At 40.9% G+C, this 25,964-nt stretch overlaps 1 protein-coding gene across 2 annotated transcripts in view; it reads right to left on the bottom strand.

Moving 5' to 3' along the window:
* ctnnd2a (catenin (cadherin-associated protein), delta 2a) overlaps positions 1-25,964 on the bottom strand; it is a 308,492-nt gene that overhangs the window by 59,213 nt on the left and 223,315 nt on the right. For both annotated transcript variants that reach the window (XM_038726010.1, XM_038726002.1), the window contains exons 14-15: positions 19,534-19,747; positions 4,424-4,610 (exon numbers count right to left, since the gene is read on the bottom strand). In XM_038726010.1, the coding sequence (XP_038581938.1) occupies positions 4,424-4,610; positions 19,534-19,747 (401 nt within the window). The remainder of the gene's footprint in view (positions 1-4,423; positions 4,611-19,533; positions 19,748-25,964) is intronic.

Here is a 25,964-nt window from a genome sequence, read left to right as displayed (position 1 = left end):
ACTGAAACTAGCATGTTCATTGCACTTGAAAGATGACTGAAAGAACATGAGGTGCAGCTGTAAGTAGCATGAGTTGTGTGAGAGACACTACAGCATGTGTACATTAACAGTTTTGACAAGTAAAATCAAATGCAATTGGTAAAGCTGGTATGCTCAATATAAGTGGTCTAAATATAAGTTTGTATTTGTCTTGTATCTGTTTTTGTATATACACTGTAAAAGATTACTTTGATTTAGCTCATTAATGCAAACTCTATCATATACAGTAACTATAAGAATATAAATTGAGTGTAGCACTTTTGAAGTCAGCACATTAATTTTATCAGAGTTGATTCAACTGAGTACAATTTAAAGAGAACTGCTGTGAAAACTGAGTTGCATCAACTGTGAACACAATTCACATTTGAACAAATTAAATGATATAGATAAACAAATATCATAATTGTATAATTCAATCATTTATGTTTAATATCCAATTACATTAAGTAATTCTTATTAATATGACTGTAGGTCAGCAGATTGAATTTAAACATCGTAAACAAAACCAGAGGTTAAGAATTTATACAAGACATTAGGAAAATCAGAATCAGACATATAGTTTCAGCCACAAAAATCACAATTTGACCCTGCGATGTGTTTAATTAATAGAATTACCAATACAACTTGATTGTGAAGGCATTTCCAGGATTAGTATGGGTTCTCTGCACTATATACATGGCTTCATGTAGGATTGTGGTCTGTCATCATGCGGATCATTCATTGAACACACACACACACACACGCATACACATGCATGAACACACATGCTTTTTCTGCGGATCGGCTGGCAATCTTTATTTTGAAATTACTTAAAGGTTCAGTGTGTAAACTTTAGTGGCATCTAGTGGTGAGGGTTGCAAATTGCAACCAGAGGATCCCAGTGCATTCATGTGCTCCTCAGATGGTCCCATTTCCCCACTTGTGAAGTCGTTCTTCTGACTTCCGGGTGTGATCATGTGCTCTAAAATTGGAATGTGGAATCAACATGGACACTACATTTTATTTAGGTATGAGATCGGCCTCGGGGGCTGCTGTCACTGGCTGCACTGTAGGGAGGGATGCCTCTGGCTGGGCTGGGGGACCGTTGGCCTGGTTCTCCCGCGTTATCGCTCCCTGGCGGTAGCGAGCTTCCCGGCACGGCTTTCTGCTGTTCTTCCTTGGGGCGGGGTACAGCTTCCCCCTGGACATGCGGTCTGGGGTCCTTTGCGCTTTGGGGGGTCGCAGGGTGTCCTGGCTTCTGGGGGTGGGGGTCTGCGGTGGGATTGTGGGGCGATTATCGATGCATCTTGATGTATTATACTTTTTCCCTGGGCAGGGTCTCTGGATGGCTGCTGGGCGTTTAGTTTGTGCGTTGGAGTCCGGGGGAGGCATCTCCTCGTTGGCTTGGAGGGACCTGTTTGCGTTCCTGTTTTGCTTCGTTGGCCTCGGATCCGTGCTTGCCCATTTCTCTGTCGGCCAGTTGTTGGACCCCTCTGGATACTGAGGTATATAGTTAGTTTTCGGGATGTGCAGTGTGGGTGCGGGGCAGGGCTGTGCTCCGGTTTGTTCTGGGTTTGTGCCTGGAGTTCTCGGCCCTTGATGGATGGGTGGGTTGTTGGTGGCATGCAGCTGAGCTAGTTGCTGGTTTGGCTGGTGTTGCATGGCGGCCGGGGGGCGCGCTGGGCATGGGGGATGTCGGCTGGCGCCGGCGGCCTTAGTTTTTTCCGGCGGTTGGGGGGACGGTGGACTTTTATTGGCGGGTGCACGGTGACCTGTGCGGCGCGTTTGCTGCCGGGCTGGGACTTGCTGCTGGTGTCTCTCTCCGCTGGCTTTCGCTGTCGTGTTGTTCCGTTTGCTCTCTCTCATTTGCCCGACCTCGCACGCGGGATTCGCGGGGGGCTGCTGGGCATGGGTGTCGCCGTGCTCGCGCAGTGTGCGCGTTGGGCTCGTCACTTGTGCATTGGTGTTGATGATTGCATGGCATTTGGGCATTGTGGTTGTTTGCTGCGCGGTGGTGGGGTGCTGGATGGGGGAGGCCACTGGTCTATGTTGTGTCTGCGCCGCGGTCGGTCCGGGCGCTGCTCTTCCTCTTTTGCGTTACGTCGGCATTACGTTGTCAACTGGCATTTGGGTCAGGGTCTTCTGCGTTTGCATCGCGGTGCATCTGGGAGTCTTTGTTTTTTTTTGATTTGATTTATTCTTTTTCTTTCTTCCACCCCTATTGGCTACTGGGGTTCTTGCCTGCCTGTTACAGTCGTGGCGTCCCACTCTCTCTAACAACTACATTCTTTAACAGGCTTATGCGCACACACATGTACATACACACACATACAGACACATTCACCCACACGCACACAGACACACACAGACACAAACAAACTTAGGTTGTCCCTGGTAGAATTATTCCTGATGCCTTTCTTTCAGTTACTTATTTAAATTAATTATTATTCCAGCTCTCGTGGCTGTGTTGTGTTGCTTATTTAGTGTGTGTGACTGTTTCTTGTTTTCATTGTTCTCTTAGTTGTCTTAATATGTCATTAATATGTCAGCTGTTTATTGCTGCTGTTCGGCTGGTTTTCTTTTACTATTATTATTATTTTTATTGTTTTTTTTGTTTGTGTTTGTTTGTTGTTGTTTTTCTCCTCCCCAAGCCCCCCTCTCTGTTCTCTTGCAGGTTTCGTTGCTTTCTGCAATTGGTGTTTCCCACAGCTTTTCCCTGTTGTCCCCACCCTCCATCCCCCTTTCCCCCTTCTCTTGCAGGTGTTGTCCTTTCTCTGTGCTGTCTGTTTGTGCCCCCCCATCCCCGTGTCTGCCCCCCTGTCCGGCCCGGTGACAAATCAATACATAATTAAATAAATAATAAAACAGACAAAGGAGTATTTTAATACTCTCTTGTTAAAGTAAAATCTGTCTGGCACAATATGGTATCCAGGTCATTATACTCTATACCAGGCTGTTGGGCAGGACAGGTTTAAAAAACAAACAAAAAAAAAAAAAAACAAAAAAAAAAAAACAAAACATGGACACTACTACAAAGATGCATATTTGCAATGCAATAAGTGATTTGCACAAATCAAAGTTCTTTATACTTCTTTATGTCTAATGTACATGTTATTTCTCTTTTTGCAATAAAGATTAATGGAGGAAAAAAAGATTGTGATTATTCCGACACCACATGCCTTTCCAAGCCCGCAGAAGCACGGGCCAACACGCTCTGTTGGCTCTTGCGCTAAATAATACGTGTGGTCCTCCATTTGTCCAAATTTCTCTTCTTTTCTTACTTCTAATAAACCAGTCGATTACTACTATTACTACTACTAACTTTCTTCTTCTTCTTCGTACGTATTCAGCTTAGTGATGAAACTATCTCTGTAGCACTGTTTGTCCATTTGGGCTACTGTAGAAACATGGTGGCGCAACATTGCGACTTCCATGTAAGAGGATCTGAGGTGCATGTAGATAGAAATGGCTCATTCTAAGGTAATTAAAACATAACAGTTCATTGTGCAATTATGTCATTATACACCACTGAAAACTTAGCTATGGATATTATATTGCATTTCTGTCAATAGATCTTCCTAAATATTGCACACTGAGCCTTTAATTGGCATGTATTTTTTGTGTATTTGCATGGCATTTAAGGTTTCTGTATTAGTGTAAGTGCAGCATAGTAAGTACAGATACTGAAAACAGTATCATTAAGAATGTTTTCAGTGTTGGAAACATAACTTTTTCATATGATTAATCCAATTTGACAAAATCCAAATTTGAAAAGTTGATCAGTGATGACTGAACTTCTCCAACTTCTGAAAAGTCAAATAAACCTTGTGATCTACAAAGCTGTAAGATGTCCTTCATTATTTCAAGCTTTAACAAATAAGGAACATCTTCATCAGACCATTGGAGGAGTTGTTACTATGGTTACCAGCACAAGCTAGTGAGAGAGAGCCATAGAGTGAATGAATGAGAGGGAGCAAGAGAAACAACGGTGCGCAGAACATTGGTTATAGGTGGTGAATATATGCACATGTAATCAGACAGCAGTGACAATTCAAAAGAGACAACATTAATTTTCAAACACAATAAAATTGTCTCCTTACAGTAAATCTCAGTATGTATTATTATATAAATCATGCTTTTTCGCACGCGGACACACACACACACACGCACAGAATTCGCATACACTGTGGAGCTGTGAAAACTATGATGAATTATGCATCTGCAGGAAGTCAATAACACAACTATTTGATCTTTAGTGTAGAGATAATTTACTGAAGATTTACTGTAGAGATAAAAAAGAAAGTGAAAACACATACGGTATGCGTATATATGTCATGTTATGTTATGAAGAGATTGTCCACTACAGGAGTGTATGTGTGTTCTCAAGTGTATGTGCTGCTCTTACCTGAGGCAGCCAGTAGCATTGCGCAGCACCTGGGAGGTATGAAGGTGGAGCTTGCGGTCATCATGGTGATTGGGGGAGGAATCCCAGTTAGAGTGGGGTATGATGACGCTATTGGTCAAAACGGCCAGGGCATCCTGTATGATTGGCATCTTCAGAGCATCACATGACGACAGGTTCCATAGCACACCTACACACACACACACACATGCACGCAGAAAGAAGAAAGAAACGCAGAAAGTAGATTAGTTTCAATAATATTTAAAAAGAAAAAAACAAGTAATGCTGTCATTCAACTGAATTGCTCGTGTCTCGTAATTGCAATAGTGAAAAATAACTTATATTAACTTATTATATAAATATAAACATTTGCAGACAGAGAAAATTTACTTTTTCCAAATAGTGAACTTCAGTATTAAAGCATGTGTTTTTTAAGTATTAAACACAATCTCCGTGTGTTCTGGCGAAGCTTTTTATATGTATATATATATAACATAAGAATGTAAATCTCATAACAAGACCAACAAAGATTTCATATTCATACAGTATCTACATTTCAGAATATTGGCTTTGCAGAGGTGGGTAGAGAAGCCAAAACTGTACTCAAGTAAAAGTAATGCTACTCAAGTAGAAGTAAAAGAAGTCATCAAAATAACTACTAGTAGAGTTAGAGTACAAATTATATACTGAAAAAAAAATGACTTGAGTAGCCATTCAACATGGCTATTCAACATGCCCCACAAATTTGATATTACTACAATTATTCAACCACAGATGGTCTTCCTTAGGTCAAGGTAAAGAAGTGACCATACACCTGTATTTATTTGTGATGAAATAACAAGGTATCATCTCCTGGTTTGGTAATCTGCCACATATACACCAGCACAATATTCCCAGTCTGTATATATCAAGTGTGATCACAAAATATTACACTAATATTATATTCTATTTAGTACACCAATAAGTAATGTCTGCTATAACATATTATAATGAAGTAAAAGTGGTAACATGTTGCATTGACCTTTAAACTTTGATCATTCCAATATTGATGTCCCAAGTCCCAGTTCCTATCACAGACAGCCACATATCAGGCGTGAGCCACGCCAAACCAGGTGTCTCCAATCACGTGAAGACAATAAGAGTCCAAATCAGTCTCTAATCATTCTGAAAATTTCTCATATCAGACGACTCATTTAGGCTAATTAGGAAAAAATGCTGTGATGTTTCATGATTAATTGCCTCCTAAATATTAAATACAGGTGTGTTCACGTCTTCATGTTCACCTGAGGAAGATCAGTGACATCAGTCACGTTTACATGAAACAAAAGTAATTTTTTCATGTGCATAATTTGGTCTCTCTTCATCAGGATACATCAATGAGCGTGACTAGTTAAATGCTCACCACTCGCACACCATTAGCTGGATATTTACATTATGGGAAAAAACAGAAATTGATGTAATTTTGAAGCGTGATCTACTGTGCTAAACGTATTAGCATTAACACAACAGACACACTTTCTACTCTCTGTCAGCTCAGTGTCAGCACCGTTCTCTGATGTACTGACTTTCATTCACAAGTGGAGCCCGCTGCACTGTGTGATGTTAATTTGTCTGTAAATATTAGCCCTAGTGCTATTTGAAAGCTTCAGCCAGTATGCTGCTTTAAAGAGAGTCATGTGGCGGCGTGGCTGCAGGAGGACAACAGAGCAACAGCAGACCTGGGACCAGCTGACCACCTGGCACTTAATGGATAATGAATGCATAAAATAAAAAATAAATAAAAGTTGCACATTGAATGTATCCAACTGTATAAGTAATGATTTTTCTATAAAAGTCTTGTTAAGTAAGAATAGAAAGTATGCTGCATTACTGGGACAAGTACTAACTCATAAAGTGACATTAGCACATGTGATGTAGTAAATGTAACTCATCACTACCCACCTCTGCAGCTGTGTTAACACTTTTAATGACTGCAATGCTAATCATGCAGGTAAACCAGAATGCTGCTTAATTTTAGGTCTATATGAAATACTGTATAAATATAATTGAATATTTGACTAGATTAGATTGTTTTCTTAACCACATGGTACTGTTTTCGGTACAGTATGTTAAACTCTGCATCACGTACATACAATACATTCAACAAATGGACAATAGTATACACTCCACAAAAACATCATGTAACAGTACAAGAATATATTTGGTGAATGGCCATGCCAGAAGTGTGTGAAGACGCGACTTGAGGGAGGAGTTCAAAGTTCTGATGGCTATGGGGAAAAAGCTGTTTGTTAAGCTTTTGTTCTTGGGGGAAAGTGACCTGTAGAGACTCCCTGAGGGAAGGAGCTAGAAGAGGTGATGAGCAGGATGTGATGGGTCAAAGACGATTTTCTTTGCTTGCTTTACAGTCTATAGGAAATCAACTGAGGGGAGTGGGTTGCCTATGATTTTGGATGCTTTGTTGACAATCCTCTGTTATTTCTTTTGTGTTTGGCTGTACGTGCTACTGTACCATGCTGTAATCGATGATGTGATTATAGACTCAATGATGGCTGAGTAGAACAGAACGAGGAGTTTATGGTTGATCCAGTATTTAAGCTGCGTGAGGAAGTAAAGTCTTTGTTGAGCTTTTGCAATGATATGATGAATGAATGATACTTCGGGTTATTGCTAATGTGTGTTCCTAGGAATTTAAAAAAGTATTAGATAGCTTGGTGTCGGTGTCCTTCATTTAAGATCAGTTAAATGCATTTAGTTGAATAAAATTACTAAATGCCTCTCTCTGTTGGGCTTCCTACCGTGCACTGTGTGCTTCATGCCTTTTTAATGATCTTTCTATTAATGCTTTTGTCAAATCTGTATTCTCAGAGCTCACAGCTAAGTGAGGACAGCACTCTTTACCACTTTTATTTTCACCTCTTCATTCTCTACATCAACTTTCCACATAGTTATTCATAAACACATATTTTATGTTATTTTAAAGCAAAAGGTTCCATTAGGCTCTAGGAGATGTCACAGGATATACATTTGATTGTATTTTGTGAGGTCAGTGCAGTTTGAGCATGTCCTTCTGGTTGGTTTAAGAAATCAAAACTACCTTAATCTACTGCATAATGATACTTATCTCAGCCAGACCTTCCTACTGTAGTGGAATGTTACAAATGAAGTGTGAAGGTACTTCAGGACTGGCAAAGCATGACGAAAACGACTCCTTATTTTTAGCACATCAGAAAACGCAACCTCCTATTTTATTCTTGAATCTGACTCTACAGTCTGCCTGATACTTATATTGGATGAAATTAATTAGTTTGTTGGTTCAGGCAGAAGGCCAACTGTCCATCCAGAGCATCATTTATCATACACTGCATGATGGAGAACACACACATGCACACATATTCATAAAAACACTCTAAGCAGGGATATACAGTAGATGTATGTACACATCGATGAGTTTGCAGACAAACTCACAAGTTTGTAAGATCAAAAGGATACTTTCAGTCATCTGCAAGGACAGACATACTGCACATTCACACACACAGACACATGCATGCGACTGTAACACTTAATCACATACAGTATGGTTAGACACAAACACGCATTTTCCTTCTTCTTGTCAGATGGAATACCAGATGCCTCTTCGTGACAGCACTAGCCTTGTTGGTCAGCTGTGACACAGTCATGCACGCGTACACACACACACACACACACACACACACACACACACAATCAGCACTCTTGCATTCTAAATATGTTAATCAGTCCCTGCTGCCTGCACTGGTCATCCCTACTGAGAGAGCAAGAGATTAAAAAAACAGATATAATAACAAACAATTAGATATAAATGCGTGAAACACAGGGCGACAGAGATGAAAGACAGAAATAGAAAATTAATGAGAGGGGAAGAGAGCTGGAGGAGCTGAGTGATGGTTTAAGGGAGACAGAAACAGATTGAGACAACAGAAGGGGACATTCAACACGTTTTTAAAATGACAAACTATAAAAAGCTGCGGTGTTGAAGGTCAACATCTCTCACATATTTGGTGTCAGACTCCAGATGTCACAGGTCCCAGATGACAGATCTCATTCATTTGCACAGCTACCACACAGATAATATACGGCACAAGTGAAGACACTCTGCGCTCTGTATGCAATGGATCGTGTTCATACAGGCTGTCAGCGGGCTAAGTGACGTCTTCCTGTTCATTCCACAATACAATACACACAATAAAATTTTTGCTCAGGTCTCGTTAGATGTGAATGTGAATAAAGCATAAGTGCAGCAGGGAGGTGCAGAGTAGTGATTACAGATACTGTCTGTTATCTGAAACAACAGCAATACTGATGTTGAGCAACACAATGAAGACCTAAAAGCTCCAGGGAAGCTGCTCTGCAGCTAAACCTGACCTCTGACCTGCCTGTGTCAAATACAAAGATAATTTTGGTTGAGAGACCAAAAAAACAAAACAAAAAATATATAAAAAATAATACTACAGAATTTGCTTAACTTGTGTCAGGCACACAGTATATGAGAACCAACAGAAAAGGCATTCTTTTCTTTAAAAGATGGAGATGGAGAAAAGGGTCAAGGCAGGTTGTGTCACTAACAGTGGATATGAATTAAGCCTCATTTCACGGAAATACTTGACACAAACAGCAGTGGAGCCATTGAGGGTTGCCAACAGCTTTGCGTCGCCAACAGCAACGGTAGTCTTGATGCCTTGAAGTATACTGTGCTAGTGTCAGTCATAATGACAATCTACGAATTACAGACAAAGGGATGGGAGTAAAATCAGGCCAAGAAAAAGAGAGAAGGGAGGATAAATCAATGAGAATAAGATAATAACATTAGAGAATAGCAGATGTTACAGAAGGAGGGAAAAAAATGTTATAAAACAAGATGAGAAATGAAAGCCATTGACGGACAGAATTATGTAAGTATTATGTGGAAACTAACCAAGCAACAAAATGTTATTGTGAGAAAAACAGTACAAGAGGAATCCAAAGGGAAAGACAATTAATGGGAGTCAAAGAAGGAGAGAAGATGATCCAAATTTAAGAGAAGAAAAAGAGTCTAACTCTCCAAGTATAAAACTGTACAAGTAAAGACAAAGAGATAAAAAATGTGTGTGAAAAAAGTTGATAAGAGAAAAAGAATGTGTGATAGAGAGTGAAAGAAGATGACAATGTGTGTGTGTGCGTATGAGAGAGAGCATGAGAGGACAAGAAGAGGAGGGTGATAATAAGTCGATGACCTTGCACGCTGTTTGGTAGCAATCAAGTGCTCACATTCACGCTGTGCGTGTATGTGTGTGTGTGTGTGGGGGGGGGGGGAGCGTGGCAACATTTGCCATCACTTTCACTAATCAGCCTCTTGTTTCACATCTCTTCTCTCAATCATGCTCCTCTCATGGGCTCTTTTCAAACCAAGGTAAAAGCTCAAACATCACACTCGGTAGCACCTTCAGCAAGGGTGAAGATGCACGTATTGGGAAAAAGATTTCACTTATAAACCTCCATGCTTTCAAACATGTCTTTCTGTCTTTCTCTCGTTCTTCCTGTGCCGGTCTATTCCTCAAGTGGCGAGTGTTTTCAGTGTGTGATTGCAATCACGTTAAAACAGTGCTGTCTCTGATGAGCCGACAAGAACCTGTCTGCTGGCTTACAAAAAGGCACTCAGCTGCCATTCTTTGGCTTCTCTGGCCTATAGACCTGCACACACACACAAATAAAAAAAAATCATGCACACACAACACACACTAAGGACATGAGAAGGGTGGTTCAGGATGTTAATTTTTTGCAGACACAGATAGAGACAAAGACTGAGCAGAAGGACGAAGAAACACAAAGGAAGAGACTCCTCAGTGTTTTCTGGGGCAAGGACATTGTGTCTGCCCCTGTCTAACATTGGCCAAATCCAAGGCTGACACACTCACCCACTCGCACTCACACACACACACACACACACACACACACACACACACACACACACACACGCCTGCCTGCCTGCCTGCCTGCCTGCTCTAGAAACATAGATCTGTAATGCTTCGCTAAGCCCAGTGTCCTTATGGGTATAACATCAGGTGACCAACAGACAATGACATCATATTGGAGCCTGTGTGTGTCTGTTTTCTCCCTTTCTCTCTCCCTCCTCTGACTAGTTCCCCTCAAACACTTGATGGAAGGTCTCCTAGGAGCTGGGTGGTTTGGGGAAATGGGCAGATGATTGCATGAATTCATGAATAAATGAGAGTATGACTTGTAAGGGGAGTGTGAGGCCTGTTAGGCCTCAAGTGGCGATGTTTTATTAAACAGCCTTCATCTATGCGACTCGATGTGAATTAGTTAGCCGCGGGGTCAGAACCTGGTGATGAATAAAGCTAAGGACAACAAATTACATAGTTAATGTGTCAACAAAAATCCGTCATTGAAAAATCATAAAAGAAATATATTTGGATAACAATATACTATTATAACAATTGCTGACTTGGCCCCAGGGTCCTACAACTTTCCATCCTGTAGCAGATTTGGGGAAAACATTTGTCAACACTAGGTGAAGTCCAGTTTTGTGGGTAAACTGTCACTGGTGCTGGGGGTTTCATTCCCACCAGAGCCTGCCACAGTGAAAATGCTGCAGAGACATATCTGCAGGCCATGAACAATTTTAGTATCAGCAGCAAAAAAAAAAAAGAAAGAAAAAAAGTCATCCTGGTGAAGGGATCCTGTTTCTCCTGCAGGAATCATCATAATCACCATAAGGAGCTCTATCCTCAAGCATTATTGAAAGAAGGGTTACCAGCTTTGACTTAACTCAAAATAGCTTTGGAAAATACTGTAACAGTAGTGAGAACATGAAGATGCAGCAGCACAAAAGTGTTGGTCAATTCTGTATACACATACTTTTGTTTTCTCTTTGTGATGCTTTTAATACCTAAGTTCCTACTTCCACTCTAACATTGCTGTGCAAGCTACTGTACACAGAATCAATGCATTATACATGGAATATCAATCAGCACTTTAAATCATGTGTATGCAGGTTTCAAACATAAATAACAAGTATAACTTAAGAGTTAGAAATTGAAGGTGTTTGCACAAATGCCCACATCTCAAAGACATGACTTTTCTCAGCAATTGCTTTTCAGCTCAACAACCATTTCAGAGCAAGCTGCAGCTGCAACAGGGTCATGCCATGGTCCACTGCCTCAAGGTGAGTAAGGCTAGCGTCTCCTATTGACACCCAATGCCTCTGCATCGACCAGTCTTTTACTGACAGGCCCGTAAGCTTTGACTTTGTCCTATCTACCTCATGCTGAGACAAAGGACGCCAATAAAGCTTGTCTAAAGAACCGACAGGGAGATAGGACAAATTGTTGAGGGAAGGTTTTTACGGTCACCAAAAAACCAACAACAAAAAAAACAACGTATGCCTTGTTTGATTTCCCCAGAACTCAACAGACTCTTTAATCACAGAGAATAGGGAAGTGTTGTGACAAGGCTGACAGCACAGAGGCAGTAATGAGGAGGCTGATTTGTTATGACTCTAGCACAACCACTTTTCCTGAGTCCAGCAGTTGAGGATTGTGTCTATTGGTATAATTTGAGTATGCACCACTGCCCCTGATGAACCTCTGGTGGTCACCAACTGCCATTTGCCTGCTTTTAAATCATTTAGCCACTAATTAGTAATGAAAATGAAGCTTTGACAGGAATGGGACTCAGCACTGTGATAGATCCAATGCTTTCTTGTTACATATTAATGCAGGGGCGCAAATACATAGTGTAATTTTAGTGGTTGTTAAGGCTTAAAAACATTGTTATGCTATTGACAGCACTGGCCTGAGGAAGGAGTCTCTACACATTCACATGGACTCATCTGAGCATCTACAGTCAAAAGCACTTAAAGATTCAGTCCAACAGCACTTGGACTATACTGTAGATATCAGAGAAGGGAAGCATGTTACTTCTTAATTTTGTTGCCTTCAGGTTTCCAGCCAATACAACAATCTCAACCAATGATCATTCAAATACATTTTGCCACAGAAGATTATTCTCTCAGAAACCTGATATTCTCAAACTAACAGCCAAACTGGCTCATACCCATTATTGCAGAAGGAGTGGACACACGCTGGAAACAGCTTTACAACAAGTCCAGTGAATCCAAGAAACTACAACGAAAACCATTAAGATCAGACAGCTGTAATCAGCTGTACCTGGAGACCTGTTTTTAATCTGACTTTTGTCTGTCTTTTGTATTGCAGAGTTAGACAGTTTCTGGAATTTGATTCTAAGCCAATACAATGGAAATAATCTGAACACACAAGCTGTGCACAAATTCATAGAAAAATGTAAACTGTGTCAATGGCCAATGCAGCATTAAAAATAAAATAAATTTGAACCCTCATCTCCATTTGTAAGAAAAAAAACCCACTTAAAACACATGCCTATTGAATTAACAAGTAATTACGCAACTGTTTCAAGAGGTGAATTATAGCTCCAGCAGTGTGTTCCAAGAAGCAAATGCAGATAGACTGTGGTGGTGCTGGCATGAAAGCAGTTGAAATGTGTTTAATGCTAAGAACCAGAGTAAACAGACAACAGGGTAGAGTCATGCATGACACTGATTCACGCATCCAGCAGCAGGGGAGAGCCAGACAGAGAAGGACAAAGACAGGAAGAGTCAGGGAAGTGGAGAGGGGGAGATATAATTCCACAGTGTGTGTGTGTTTGTGCAAGACGACTATTTCTAAAAGTCAGAGCTCAAAATATGATGCAGTATGACTTACGGTGCCTTTATTTCATTTGTTAATCTGCTTACAGACCGCACGCGAATAAACGCACACTCTGTCTCCAAGCTGTGTTTTTAATCTCTTAGTCTCTCTAACACTGTTGTGATATTCTTCGAGGTGCCAGAATGTCCCTATAGGCGAAGTCGGGTGACTGTCATCACTGACATATACAGCTTAGTGTCGACACTAAATGCTCTTTCATTGAATTTTGGTTGGTGCACAGTCTTGTCTCTTTATCTGAAATGCAAAAACATGTTTCATAGAGCAGTAAGAGTCTGTACTCACAGAATGATGGAAATAAAAGATGAATACAAAACACCCCACCACTGCTTCATTCAATATATTCAACTCAAAGAAATCATTAGGGAGAAAAACAATCATGGCACTCTATGTAGCCAAAACCTTTCACCTCTTTTTGTGAAACTGAAACCAAAAAGATATTATCTCAAATATATAAGCTCCTATTATCTCATGATCAGTCCTAACAGACAAATGCACCTCTACAGGAAACTTCAATAAACTGTCAAACTATATGCTACAATTCATTCTCACATAGACACATAATGCCCATACGCAATTTTTTTTACATAAACTTTTCCTCATGGGCTTCGAATACGACAGCAGACACTGTTCCATATATTATAAGTGCAAGTTCCATAGGTGATTACATCCACTCACTGTGGTCTCGCCCACTCATTCGCTCCTTCTGGTTGAAGGTCCTGGGCATTCTGTTGTCAATGCTCAGCCTCAGTATCCCTGACAGCCCCTCCATTGCTATGCCAAGAGATCTGTCCACAATCCAAATATCTTTGAAACACAAATCCTTTCCACTCACATCCATTAGCATTTCCAAAAAAGGTAATTCTTTTCAGTTGGAAAGACTGAACCCAATAACACCCTGGTTCAACCTTCTCATCCCTGGAAAAACTCACAGCAACAATAAAAGGACAACTTATATCTTATCAAGACAACTGGAATCCTGTCCATCTTTATCGTCTGAGCTGATTCTTCTATCCCTAACCCTTCCCCTAACATTAACCCTACCTTCCAATTTTATTTCACCATGTTCAACATCGACAGCTTGTCTGAGGGAAAGAAGTAACATCTCGTTTCCTTCCATCTTTCCTGTTCCTGTTCAACATTGCTTCCCTCTCCAGCCATCTGCATGTTTCTATCTGTCCTTCCCTTTCAAGCTGTATATCCTGCCTCCATCCAGCGCGTTATCAATAACAGTGAAAAGGTAGGCAAAATATGACACTTCCTCCCTTCTTCTCCAACATCCTACGTTTCCTTTCTCCACCATTCTCCAGTGGGCTGTTATCAGTATACGAGGGGTCTGTAAACGGAGAGACAAATCTCCCTGCAGGCTGTCATTGTTGTGATCCACCAGGTCTCCTTCTCCTCGGAGAGCAAATGACCTATGGGGATGTGTCTAGGGATGGATGTTTGAGTGTGCATATACGTGTGCGTGCTTCAAAATGAGCGTCGTCTCGCTGAGGAACAATGGGGTCAGAGGTCAAATTGAACATGACTTTATCTCAGTATTCGGTGTGTGCATGTGTTATGTGTGGTTTTGTGTGTGTCTGTTTGAGTCTATGTCTGTGCGTGCCTGTGAATGTGTGTCTGTCTGAGTTTGATTGCCCTTTATCTTCGGGAATGTCCAATCCTCTTGTATGAGCGCGAGCACATCTCTCTTATCTCAGGGCTAACCTGGTGCAACAAAGAGGGCTTTTGTCTGAGCAAAGAGTGAGAAACAATGGTCGTACAAGTGCACTTGTAGCCAAATTGTAGCCAACTCTTACTTTATCCATATCTACTACTTGTGTCTGTCTTTGGTGTGTATGAGACTGATTATTACTTGCTAAACTTCAATATTATCACAGAGGTGAACCTTTATAGACTGAATTCTGTAACACATATGCACAAACACACACGCACACAGAGTGGTTCATCATTATTACCTTTCCTGAGGCTGTAGAACCAGTGTCATGCTGGAAAATAACTGTGGTTGCACATTTAGATTACATACAGTGGGTACGGAAAGTATTCAGACCCCTTTAAATTTTTTCACTCTTTGTTTCATTGCAGCCATTTTCCAAAAATCAAAAAAGTTCATTTTATTTCTCAGTAATGTACACCCCATCTTGACAGAAAAAAACAGAAATGTAGAAATTTTTGCAAATTTATTAAAAAAGAAAAACTGAAATATCACATGGTCATAAGTATTCAGACCCTTTGCTCAGTATTTAGTAGAAGCACCCTTTTGATCTAATACATCCATGAGTCGTTTTGGGAAAGATGCAACAAGTTTTTCACATCTGGATTTGGGTATCCTCTGCCATTCCTCCTTGCAGATCCTCTCCAGTTCTGTCAGGTTGGATGGTAAACGTTGGTGAACAGCCATTTTCAGGTCTCTCCAGAGATGCTCAATTGGGTTTAAGTCAGGGCTCTGGCTGGGCCATTCAAGAACAGCCACGGAGTTGTTGTGAAGCCACTCCTTCGTTATTTTAGCGGTGTGCTTAGGGTCATTGTCTTGTTGGAAGGTAAACCTTCGGCCCAGTCTGAGGTCCAGAGCACTCTGGAAAAGGTTTTCGTCCAGGATATCCCTGTACTTGGCCGCATTCCTCTTTCCCTCGATTGCAACCAGTCGTCCTGTACCCGCAGCTGAAAAACACCCCCACAGCATGATGCTGCCACCACCATGCTTCACTGTTGAGACTGTATTGGAGAGGTGATGAGCAGTGCCTGGTTTTCTCCACACATACCGCTTAGAATTAAGGCCAAAAAGTTCTATCTTGGTCTCATCAGACCAGAGGATCTTATTTATCACCATCTTGGAGTCCTTCAGGTGTTTTTTAGCAAACTCCATGCGGGCTTTCATGTGTCTTGCACTGAGGAGACGCTTCCGTCGGGCCACTCTGCCATAAAGCCCCGACTGGTGGATTGCTGCAGTGATGGTTGACTTACTACAACTTTCTCCCATCTCCCGACTGCATCTCTGGAGCTCAGCCACAGTGACCTTTGGGTTCTTCTTTACCTCTCTCACCAAGGCTCTTCTCCCCCGATAGCTCAGTTTGGCCGGACGGCCAGCTCTAGGAAGGGTTCTGGTCGTCCCAAACGTCTTCCATTTGAGGATTATGGAGGCCACTGTGCTCTTAGGAACCTTAAGTGCAGCAGAAATTTTTTTGTAACCTTGGCCAGATCTGTGCCTTGCCACAATTCTGTCTCTGAGCTCTTCAGGCAGTTCCTTTGACCTCATGATTCTCATTTGCTCTGACATGCACTGTGAGCTGTAAGGTCTTATATAGACAGGTGTGTGGCTTTCCTAATCAAGTCCAATCAGTATAATCAAACACAGCTGGACTCAAATGAAGGTGTAGAACCATCTCAAGGATGATCAGAAGAAATAGACAGCACCTGAGTTAAATATGAGTGTCACGGCAAAGGGTCTGAATACTTATGACCATGTTTTCTTTTTAATAAATTTGCAAAAATTTCTACATTTCTGTTTTTTTCTGTCAAGATGGGGTGCTGAGTGTACATTACTGAGAAATAAAATGAACTTTTTTGATTTTTGGAAAATGGCTGCAATGAAACAAAGAGTGAAAAATTTAAAGGGGTCTGAATACTTTCCGTACCCACTGTATATGCTTGTGGTGGTGTGTATGAGTGTGAACATCTGAGTTAAGCAGAGAGGGACACAGTGCATGTGTTAGTGTTTACTGCAGCACTAAAGGGCCTCTAATAGAATATTAAAATCTCAGTGGGAGGCGTATTGTGAAATATTTCAGGAGAAATAGATATCAAATTATATCAGCTCATATAAAGTCTGTGTGCTTAGGTGGGTATTAAAATGTAATCTATACATCTTTTACCTACACACATACAGGGGCAGCAACTGGATGGCACAGCGCTGAAACAAAGAGTGGAGATGGGTCTGGCTTTGCAAGACTATGTAGCAACCAACGCTTGTGGGCCACACTGCCTTATCCTCTTGCCGGTGTGCTCAATGGCCATGACAGAGCTACAATAACGTAGCTTGGAAAATAAGAATATCATTTTCCTGTTTAGCAAACCACAAATGAGACAAGAATTGGGTTGGAAAAACTATTAGACTCATCTGGAGAGGTGTGTTTCTGGTGGCTGGGCCTCAGTGATTACATTACAAAAACACAAGTTAAGAACTTTATTTACTGATTTTGGTTTGATTTTCTAGTTTTCCCTTTGAGGTACTCCAGCTATACTGCCTCAACTTTCTGTGAAATAGTTTCTTGATGGACAGATAGCTATACTTGTTGTTGTTACTAAAGCTGTTACTTTAGTTGCTAACTACTGCTATCTGTAGCTGCCAATAGCTAGTTTACTCAGTTAGCGAGCATTTTAGCTGACTCTGCCCAGGCTGGAAGCTTGGTGCTCTGTGGTGTGTTCTAGCTTTACACCTCTGGGAGCACCCAGTTTGGGCACAGTCAGCTGATAATGGAAGCTACAGTTAGCAGTAGTTAGCAGTTATTGTAGCATTAGCAACAAGGAAAGTCCATGTGGAAATTCTGTAGAGTTGAGGCAGAACAGCCAGAGGACATCAAAGTGAAAACCAGAAAATATATAAGTTTCCCTCTAGCTCAGTGACGGAATGGCCGCTTGGAGTTGGGTTGGGAAAAAAAGATTGGATGGTGGGCTCATGGCAGAGAGCGTATCCAGTATGTATTAAATGGGCGGGAGTGTTGGAGGTGCTGGAGGGCTGTCTACTGTGCTGAAGGGCTGGAGGCGGTCCTCTGCTAAAGGACGGGAGCCAAATTCAAACAGGGTCATTGCACACAGATTTATTGAAAGACAGAGCAAGAGAAAAAGTTTAGTTTGTGGGTCTTTACACACGCAATTTTTTTAAGGCAGTGATAACATTTTTTAGCACAATAAACAGAGCAAACAATTAACATGATATGAATCTTCCTTCATTTAAAAAATCTCACAGAACATGGACTTCAGATTTAGCTTATGACCTATTGCATTTTAGAAAATAAAATGTATCCATTGATTCTAAAGCTATGATTCAAGTAGTACGTATAAACATTTATTTTATTATAAGAGCAATAGTTTATAAGTACTAGTATAAGTACAATGCTCAAGTACATTTACTTTGATTTGTGTCTCCACAATATGTACTGTACATCTGAGGGTATTTGCGTGGGTGTGTGCAGTACGTGTGTGTCTCCAGTGCACTGGCTAACTTGTTCTGCTCCTGCCCTCAAGGTTAAGATTGACTAGTGATTGTAAAACACAACACTTGCTGGTAGGGACTTGAATGTTGGATGGGTGCATACACATTTTTGTGATTGTGTGCATGTACCTACGCAGAGAAATCAGAGACAAACCTATACTGAATTACAACCATCTGAAAAATAAGTTAAAAAGAGAGGTCACATAACAAAACATTTCTGAACAGAAATTATGTTTTAAAAAATTGTTGCAGCCTCGCTGCTACCTCTCTATTCTCTCCAAAAGTCATGCCTTAAAGTCCTATTAGTGTGTTGAGGAGAACTGTGATTGAATATAAAATATTATTCAGGTGGAATGTTAAATTGTTTTGGCATCTGAAGGAGCTCAAGATGAACAGCCTTGGTTTCTACAGAGTGAATAGTAACCTTTTCTAAAGAATATTCTTTCAGTGAAAGTTAAATGTATGAATACTCCAAGAAGTAAAATCACTCATCTAACAACTACCGGCACTGTCAAGGCCAAATGAGAGTAGAACACACTGCAGCTAGGTGTATGTAAAAGTGTGTGTTCATCTCTAGCAATGTGCCTCGCCTGTATGTGTGTCTAAGTATGTATGAGTCAGACCTGGGTGCCAGAGTATTGAATGTTTTGAATTTACAGAATCTAGATAATTCAAAAGAGTCTGAAGAGTAATCAGTCCCACAGTCTTCAACTAAATTCACTAAAGAAGTATAAGCACAATTAAATATACAAACTAAAACACATTTCTGAATAAAGATTTTTTTCTTGCTTAGTCTGAAACATTCTTGCAATGTCTGTATTGTATTGGCAGGTTTTGCAGAGGTATATCAAAGTACCCAGATTTGGTGTGTGCCCATATAGCAGCATGACTGATCCTTGCATCTATGCATACCAAATTATCTCCACTCATTCCCATAAACATGTGCATCACACACACACACACACACACACACACACACACACACACTCCATTATAACATCCCCTGAGGCCATAGAAGCTGGAGAGATAGAGATAGAGATGCTGGAAAATAACTGCAGCTACACCATGATGCACAAGCTAGAGAGGTGAGGTGTAAGTTGTATATGTTGATATAGTACCTGTGACGAGCTCTCTGATTTCCACATCCCCAGTCTTCCTCAGCAGGCGGACCAGGGCAGGAATCCCCCCGCAGTTCTTCAGGGCCACTTTGTTCTCATCGTTAGCCTTGCCATACACCAGGTTCCTCAGGGCTCCGCAGGCGCTACGGTGAACCTCACTCATCCTGTGGTCCAGTAGGTCAACCAGCAGCTGGATGCCTCCCTGTCTGCGGATCTGATGAACAAAGAAACCGTATTAATGAAAAATACACCTGTGCTTAAATTAATTATATATAAAAATAAATAAATAAATCAAATAATTTATAACTAAGTCTTCATGGACACCTATAGACTCACATAGATGGACACTCATGTACAAAGGCTTGACAAAGTCTCCATTTTTCGACTGTGCTGAGATAGATCATCCATCACCAGAAAAATGTTGGTGGTCAACATTTCGTTTATTTGTCTATGCAGGTACGTGTGTACACTAAAGTATGGGTCTGAGTGTGTGTGTCTGTGTGTGTGCGTGGCCTACAGTAGCTGTCAATCCTGTCAATCAGATTAACAACCCAATGTGTACTAATTACACATACTATGACACAGCTAATGACTGAGCTTTCACAAAACAACACTTAATTACACTGATGAGGGAAGGAAAAGAGCTGTGACAACAGCTTTGCTTATAATCTAACAAAATTACAGTATTTTGCTGCCGCTCTTCTGCATGTCTGTCTGCTATACTACCTGTCTCTCATGATGCTTCTCAACATTTTCCTCACTGCATTTTTACTATATGTTATGTCTGTTTCTGTATGCTTGTCCTTCGGGTTGTCTAGTTCAAGTGTCCTCACATGATCATGCATATACATTACTAATGGACTACAGGCTTGGGAAGTATCAAGGTATTACGGTATAGCAGTGTATTTAAAAATCCACGACGATGTGACTTTCAATAATAAAGACAGTCCTCTTTTTATTTAACTAATATGGCCATGCTGAATTGAGGTGATGTGATGTAGCCTACGCCCTCAATGTAGGCGGGCAACCCTGCCTGAAACTGCCCTATATAATCTTCAACACGACAACGCAATGACCCCCTTCACTTTTCCAGCAGTTGGTAAACACACTAGGCCTGAACAATTAATCAAAATCTTATCAAAATCTGGCCGATGGATGAAATATTTAATAAAGGCAAATTGTGTGTCAAAATACCACTTGTCGTGTTGCAGGGATGTCCCGGTATATACATCGTATTCTGCAGACTTCAGAAAACATTTTTGTTTGGTACAGATTCTTGGAAAAATCACCCCATAATCATTTAAAAATGTTTTTCAATGAAATGAGAATTCCCTCCAAAGTTGCAAATCCTATCGCAATTGCAATGTAAGTCAGAATAAGGGTAATCAGATATTTTTTCTAAATTATTCAGGAACAGTAAAGGAAAATTTACTCTGCCTCTGTTTGGGTTTAGTCCTGATGATAAAGGTGAGCCAGCCAACACGGACAACGCTGTGTGATCATCTCCGTTCATCCCACTCAGGTGTCATTAGTTCCTCCAGCAAGAATTTATGGAAGAAGGGGCATTTCCTATCTACTCATTATTCTATTATTATATAGACACTTCTTGAGAGTCTTTGCATATTAAAGACACAGTATTGTAGGCTAGACCATGTCATACATGCTACAATGACTTGTTTTGTTATTTTTTTATACAAATCCCATCATATATCATAAACACTGGTGCAATGTCAGGAAGGTATGAAGTTATTAAAAAATAGATACCGCCCAAGTCTACAGGACTAACCCATAACTACTAAAAAATACTATAGGTGGGAGGCACAACTGCTTCTTAAAGTAGTAAGACTTTCATTTAAATAAATGTCACTTGCTATTGCCGAATGAGGTAACACTATTATGATTATTTTAATATTGTTCAGCAGGTAAAATTGCAGACCATGACATTTTGCTATGTAATTTTAACTTAATAGACTTAAAAGGCATTGTAAAAGCTTTCCATTAGTATAGGAAGGACACTTTTTCATATGCATTATTATATATTATGTAGTTTATCCTTATATATCACTTTTCTACACTTAGGCTTGTTTTAAAAGTGTTCTGTATGCCTGCCACAAAAAAGCAGCCACAGAAAAATTATATGCAAGATATTTCACACTAGTCAAAAGCTTAACTTTTCTGTAAAGGTAGATTTCCCTCTACTCTCCTAACTGCCCACTATATATGTAACCATTATTGTATGTATTTGCTATCAGGGGTATAGGACTTTGGGGGAAATGGGGACAGAATATACAGGGCCCTCCTTTGAGGAAGGCCCAAAAAGATACTTGAAAGAACAGCAGGAGATGCGGCAAGGGACCCCATGGAGAATGCTAATGTACAGGGTCCAGATTTTTGTGAGACACCACTGTTTGCTATGTAAATACAACCATACAAAAAGAGAGACAAACAACAATAAGCCTATCAGTGCAGATTTATGATTTTATCCTGATTCTGTAAGAAGACAAGTCAGTCAGGACTGTTAGCTCAGTAGGGACTGCAATGAGGGCACTCTGGTGTTACACGTTATGCCTTCTTCCTATGGTGTTACACATAATGCCTTCCCCCAAAGGTACAACACATTGTCTTCTCCCCATACTGGTCCTTTTTAAACCCTCCCACATTGCTTCTCCACTACAGGGATCCCTATTGGCCTTAGGGGGCCAAAGAGCTTAAAGCAACTGGTGTTTAGTCCAATCGACAGGGGTGTAGTACTAATCACCACACACAAGCTGCTGTGATCACCAGGAGACTAGCGCGAACATGGATAGAGCAACTAGTGTATGTGTGCGCGCGTGTGTGTGTGTGTGAGAAAGGGAGCGAGAAAGAAAGATGTGTTTTTCACGCTTCCCCTTTTATTTAATCTCTGGAGTACTGCAACAGCCAGAGTTACTCAGCCATATAACTCGAAAAAAGTTTTTCACAGTTAACTGCATAATCAGGCTTCTTGAAACCCTCTTTTATTTTTCTGCATGTTCTCCCCCAGACCTGGGACATTTAGTACTAGAAAAAGATGGGTGGAGTCAACCATACAGACAAGCTGACAGGAAGAGTAAAGTGCCATAAACACACTTTCAATCCTTTTCCTGTGATTATCTCTGGCACTCATTGTTTTGTCTCCTGTGGAAACCTCAAACATCTGGCGTGAGTGAGCAAAAAGGGAAAAAAAGAAGAAGATGAAAAAAAAACCCACATCAGAATAAGTATCTACAAGAGCAATTTAAAGGGATAGTTCAGATTGTTTGAAGTGGGCTTGTATGAGGTACTTATCCATAGTCAGTGTATTACCTGCTGCAGACGTTTTGCTGCTGCCCCCGTCCATAGCAGTGCATTGCTAAGCTTCCATGCTGGTACTCTTGTCTGCTTCTGCCAAACTGCCATCTACTGCAGGTAATACACTACTACTAAGCACCTTATACAACCCCGCTTAAAAATATCCAAATTATCCCTTTAAGTTTGATTTCTTCATAGTGAAAACATAGAAATAATTACTGTTGGCCAGGTGGAATGACAGAATTAGGGTGAAAGGAGTAAAAGTAGAGAAAGAAAGCACAAGAAAGGGATAGAGGGCAGGGAGACGGTGGAGGTGTTTGATGACACAGCAGGAGTTTATCGAGCAAAATGACTTTGCTTATCTATTCAATTAAAATGGATTAAGGGATGCAGTGAATGGCAAACTAACCTTGCTCCATTGGCCACACAATTTCCTGAGCCTGATTTGCTGTCCCTCTTATGCCCTCCAATCCTCACCTCTGTCCCTCCTCTCCTCCGTCTGCTCCCCTTCCCCTCTCCTGTACTGATCTCTGCTCCACTCCCTTCTCCTCTTTATGCTTGTGTCACAGTTAATCTGTTATTCTATAACATAACACAGTGCTATTACTTTGTATTACCTCACAGCTACCTACAAGGCTTGCCAATACCTCTGTGCCTATTCCTCTATTCCACGTAAAGAAGATTAGAAGCGCAGATTGATTCGTCTTTGTCTCCCACTGTTCCGTGGCGGCCACGGCTATTGGTAACCCATAGCGACAGCATTGCCGTGGTAACAGTTAGCAGCGGTGACAGCTGGGATTGTGGGAATCAGGGGTGCCGCCGGCGTAAAGCTGGCAGCGGGATACACGGGTGACACATACCTGGGACGGTGGCATGCGAAGGCTAACAAGTATGTTTCAGTCACCACATACGGAACGTCAAGGATAATTAGCAAGACACTGTTAGAGCGTTTACTGCTTACACTTCAGTGAGGAGACAAAGTGAAGATGCATCACGCCTTTCATGCATGTACACACTCAGGCAGGCATAAACACATGCGTTTGGATTTTTGTTTTTACCTGCCACTGAGCCTAAGGCTAACTGCATTTAAAGCCTTTCCACCTTCCGCTAATTGAGATCTTGGCCCTAGGCTAACATTTCCCTCTGGAGAATTCAAAACTCGGCCAAACATGGGATAAACCTTTGGCTATCTAATATTGTTCTGAAGGAGGGACATGGCTAATTTTGCTGCAGTATCAACAGTAGGAACTGTGAATACAAATACACTAGAGTGTATTGGTGTTTGAAGAGTAAGGCAACAGAGAAAACACAAACCACTACTCTTCACAGCAGCAGGAAGGGAAAGTGATTAATAATCCCATTGTGTGAGTGTGCATCTGAGTGTGCATGTGTTGTTGAGTGGGTTTGATACTAACATATAACCACTGACACAGATGTAGGTCCATTTCGAAGGGTATTTCTAGCTTTTTGACACCAGATTATGGAGAGTGGCAGGAAATGTGGCAGGGGACATTGATGGATTAGTAATTTACAAACCATGCACAAACTCAGTGCTCTAGACCGCTGAACCAAACAGAACAAACCAGGACCATTCTGTAAAGGTTACCTGGAGGGTAGGAAAATCCCTGAGGCGGGTGACTGAAAACAGTTTTGTGCCAAAAATACAGCATCATTGATGGAAGAGGGTTTTCTTTTCCCGAAATATGCCTGTTCATGTCAAAAAATAAAAAGGCAATGAAAGTATTTCTAATTAAAGTAGTCATTGATGAACTAGTCAGCATCTTGCTGCCAGTTGTGATTTTTAAGTTCAACACTTGACACTGTGATACAAAAATAAATCTAGTGCTTTAACACTCATACAGTGGAAAATTGTACATATGGGATGCACTGTATAAAGAGGGACAGCATGCATTATTATTGCAGTATTTGCTATGGATCATTTGCTGTGCCTTTCTCATCTTCCATCCTGATGTCTGTTGAACAGATAATCACAGCTTGCAGTTTGCACAGTTCACAGTCTAAAAATCTAAAACGTGATTTTTTCCCCCATATTGACTTTACCTCACTGGCTGTCTCTAACAACAAACTGTAAAACGATGAGAAAATACTGTAATTCTAACTGCCAATCAGATCCAGTCTCCAGGACTAATAAGATCCCAGTATTTTTACTGTACTGTATAATTAAGCAGGTCTGCTGTAAAAAAAACAACAAAAAAGCAACAGCATAAAAAGGGTAGGAGGAGGAGAAATTAAGGTAATTGATAATGAAATAAAGTGGGAGAGGCATACAGTAATATATGAAGTGTGGACTAAACAAAATGGATACTGTGAGAGAAACAGGGGGAAAACAGAGGAATGACAGAGCCAGGGGCACGTTCCCCTCCCTTCAACCGATCTGTTGGATAAATGGATATCGACAAGGCTGCTACCCAAAATGAATTACTGATGTGACTGAACTTTAGGTTAAAACAGTGCGTGTGTGTGTTTGTGTACCTGAAGGGGATGCACGAGTTGACATGTCAATGAGCTTGTGAGGATACAGTATGTAATCTGTGTGTGTGCGTGTGTGTGTGTGTGTGTGTGTGTGTGTGTGAGTGTCAAGCTGCCTCTGTAGTCAACTGTAATATGAGCTGAGGCCAGACCTCCATCTGCCCTACCACACACAGACACACACACACACACACACACACACATACTATATCTTTGTTTCTGCACATCGTATTGGACACACTTAGCACAAAACATAAATCCATGCACATGATCTTAAATTAACATATTCTCACACCAAATGCACAAACAGTAGTGATAAAACAGGCATATTTTCACAAGTGCACACAAATGTCTGTCATCCAGAGACAAACTGATGCCTATTCATCTGTCTCCCTCTGTCCTTCTCTCTCATGTGTCTCTGTTCTTGTCTCTCCCCCTCTCTTTGGCCCTGTAGAGTATCTCTTTAGCGGCAAATAGCAGCAATGTTGTGGCTGTATTTAGCTGCTCAGTGTGTCCCCTGCCATCTGTGTCTGTCTGGCTAAGTGAAAATAAAGGAAAAGTCTTTTGATCAGAGCTCTTAATAAATAGCTGCCATCTACATTCATAATGTATGTTAACTGAGATGGCCTCTC

Source organism: Micropterus salmoides, unplaced genomic scaffold, assembly GCF_014851395.1.
Source record: "Micropterus salmoides isolate LMB-PRFRI ecotype aquatic unplaced genomic scaffold, ASM1485139v1 Ms_hic_scaffold_1, whole genome shotgun sequence".
Taxonomy (NCBI): Eukaryota; Metazoa; Chordata; class Actinopteri; order Centrarchiformes; family Centrarchidae; genus Micropterus; species Micropterus salmoides.
This window is presented reverse-complemented; position numbering and strand designations above follow the sequence as displayed.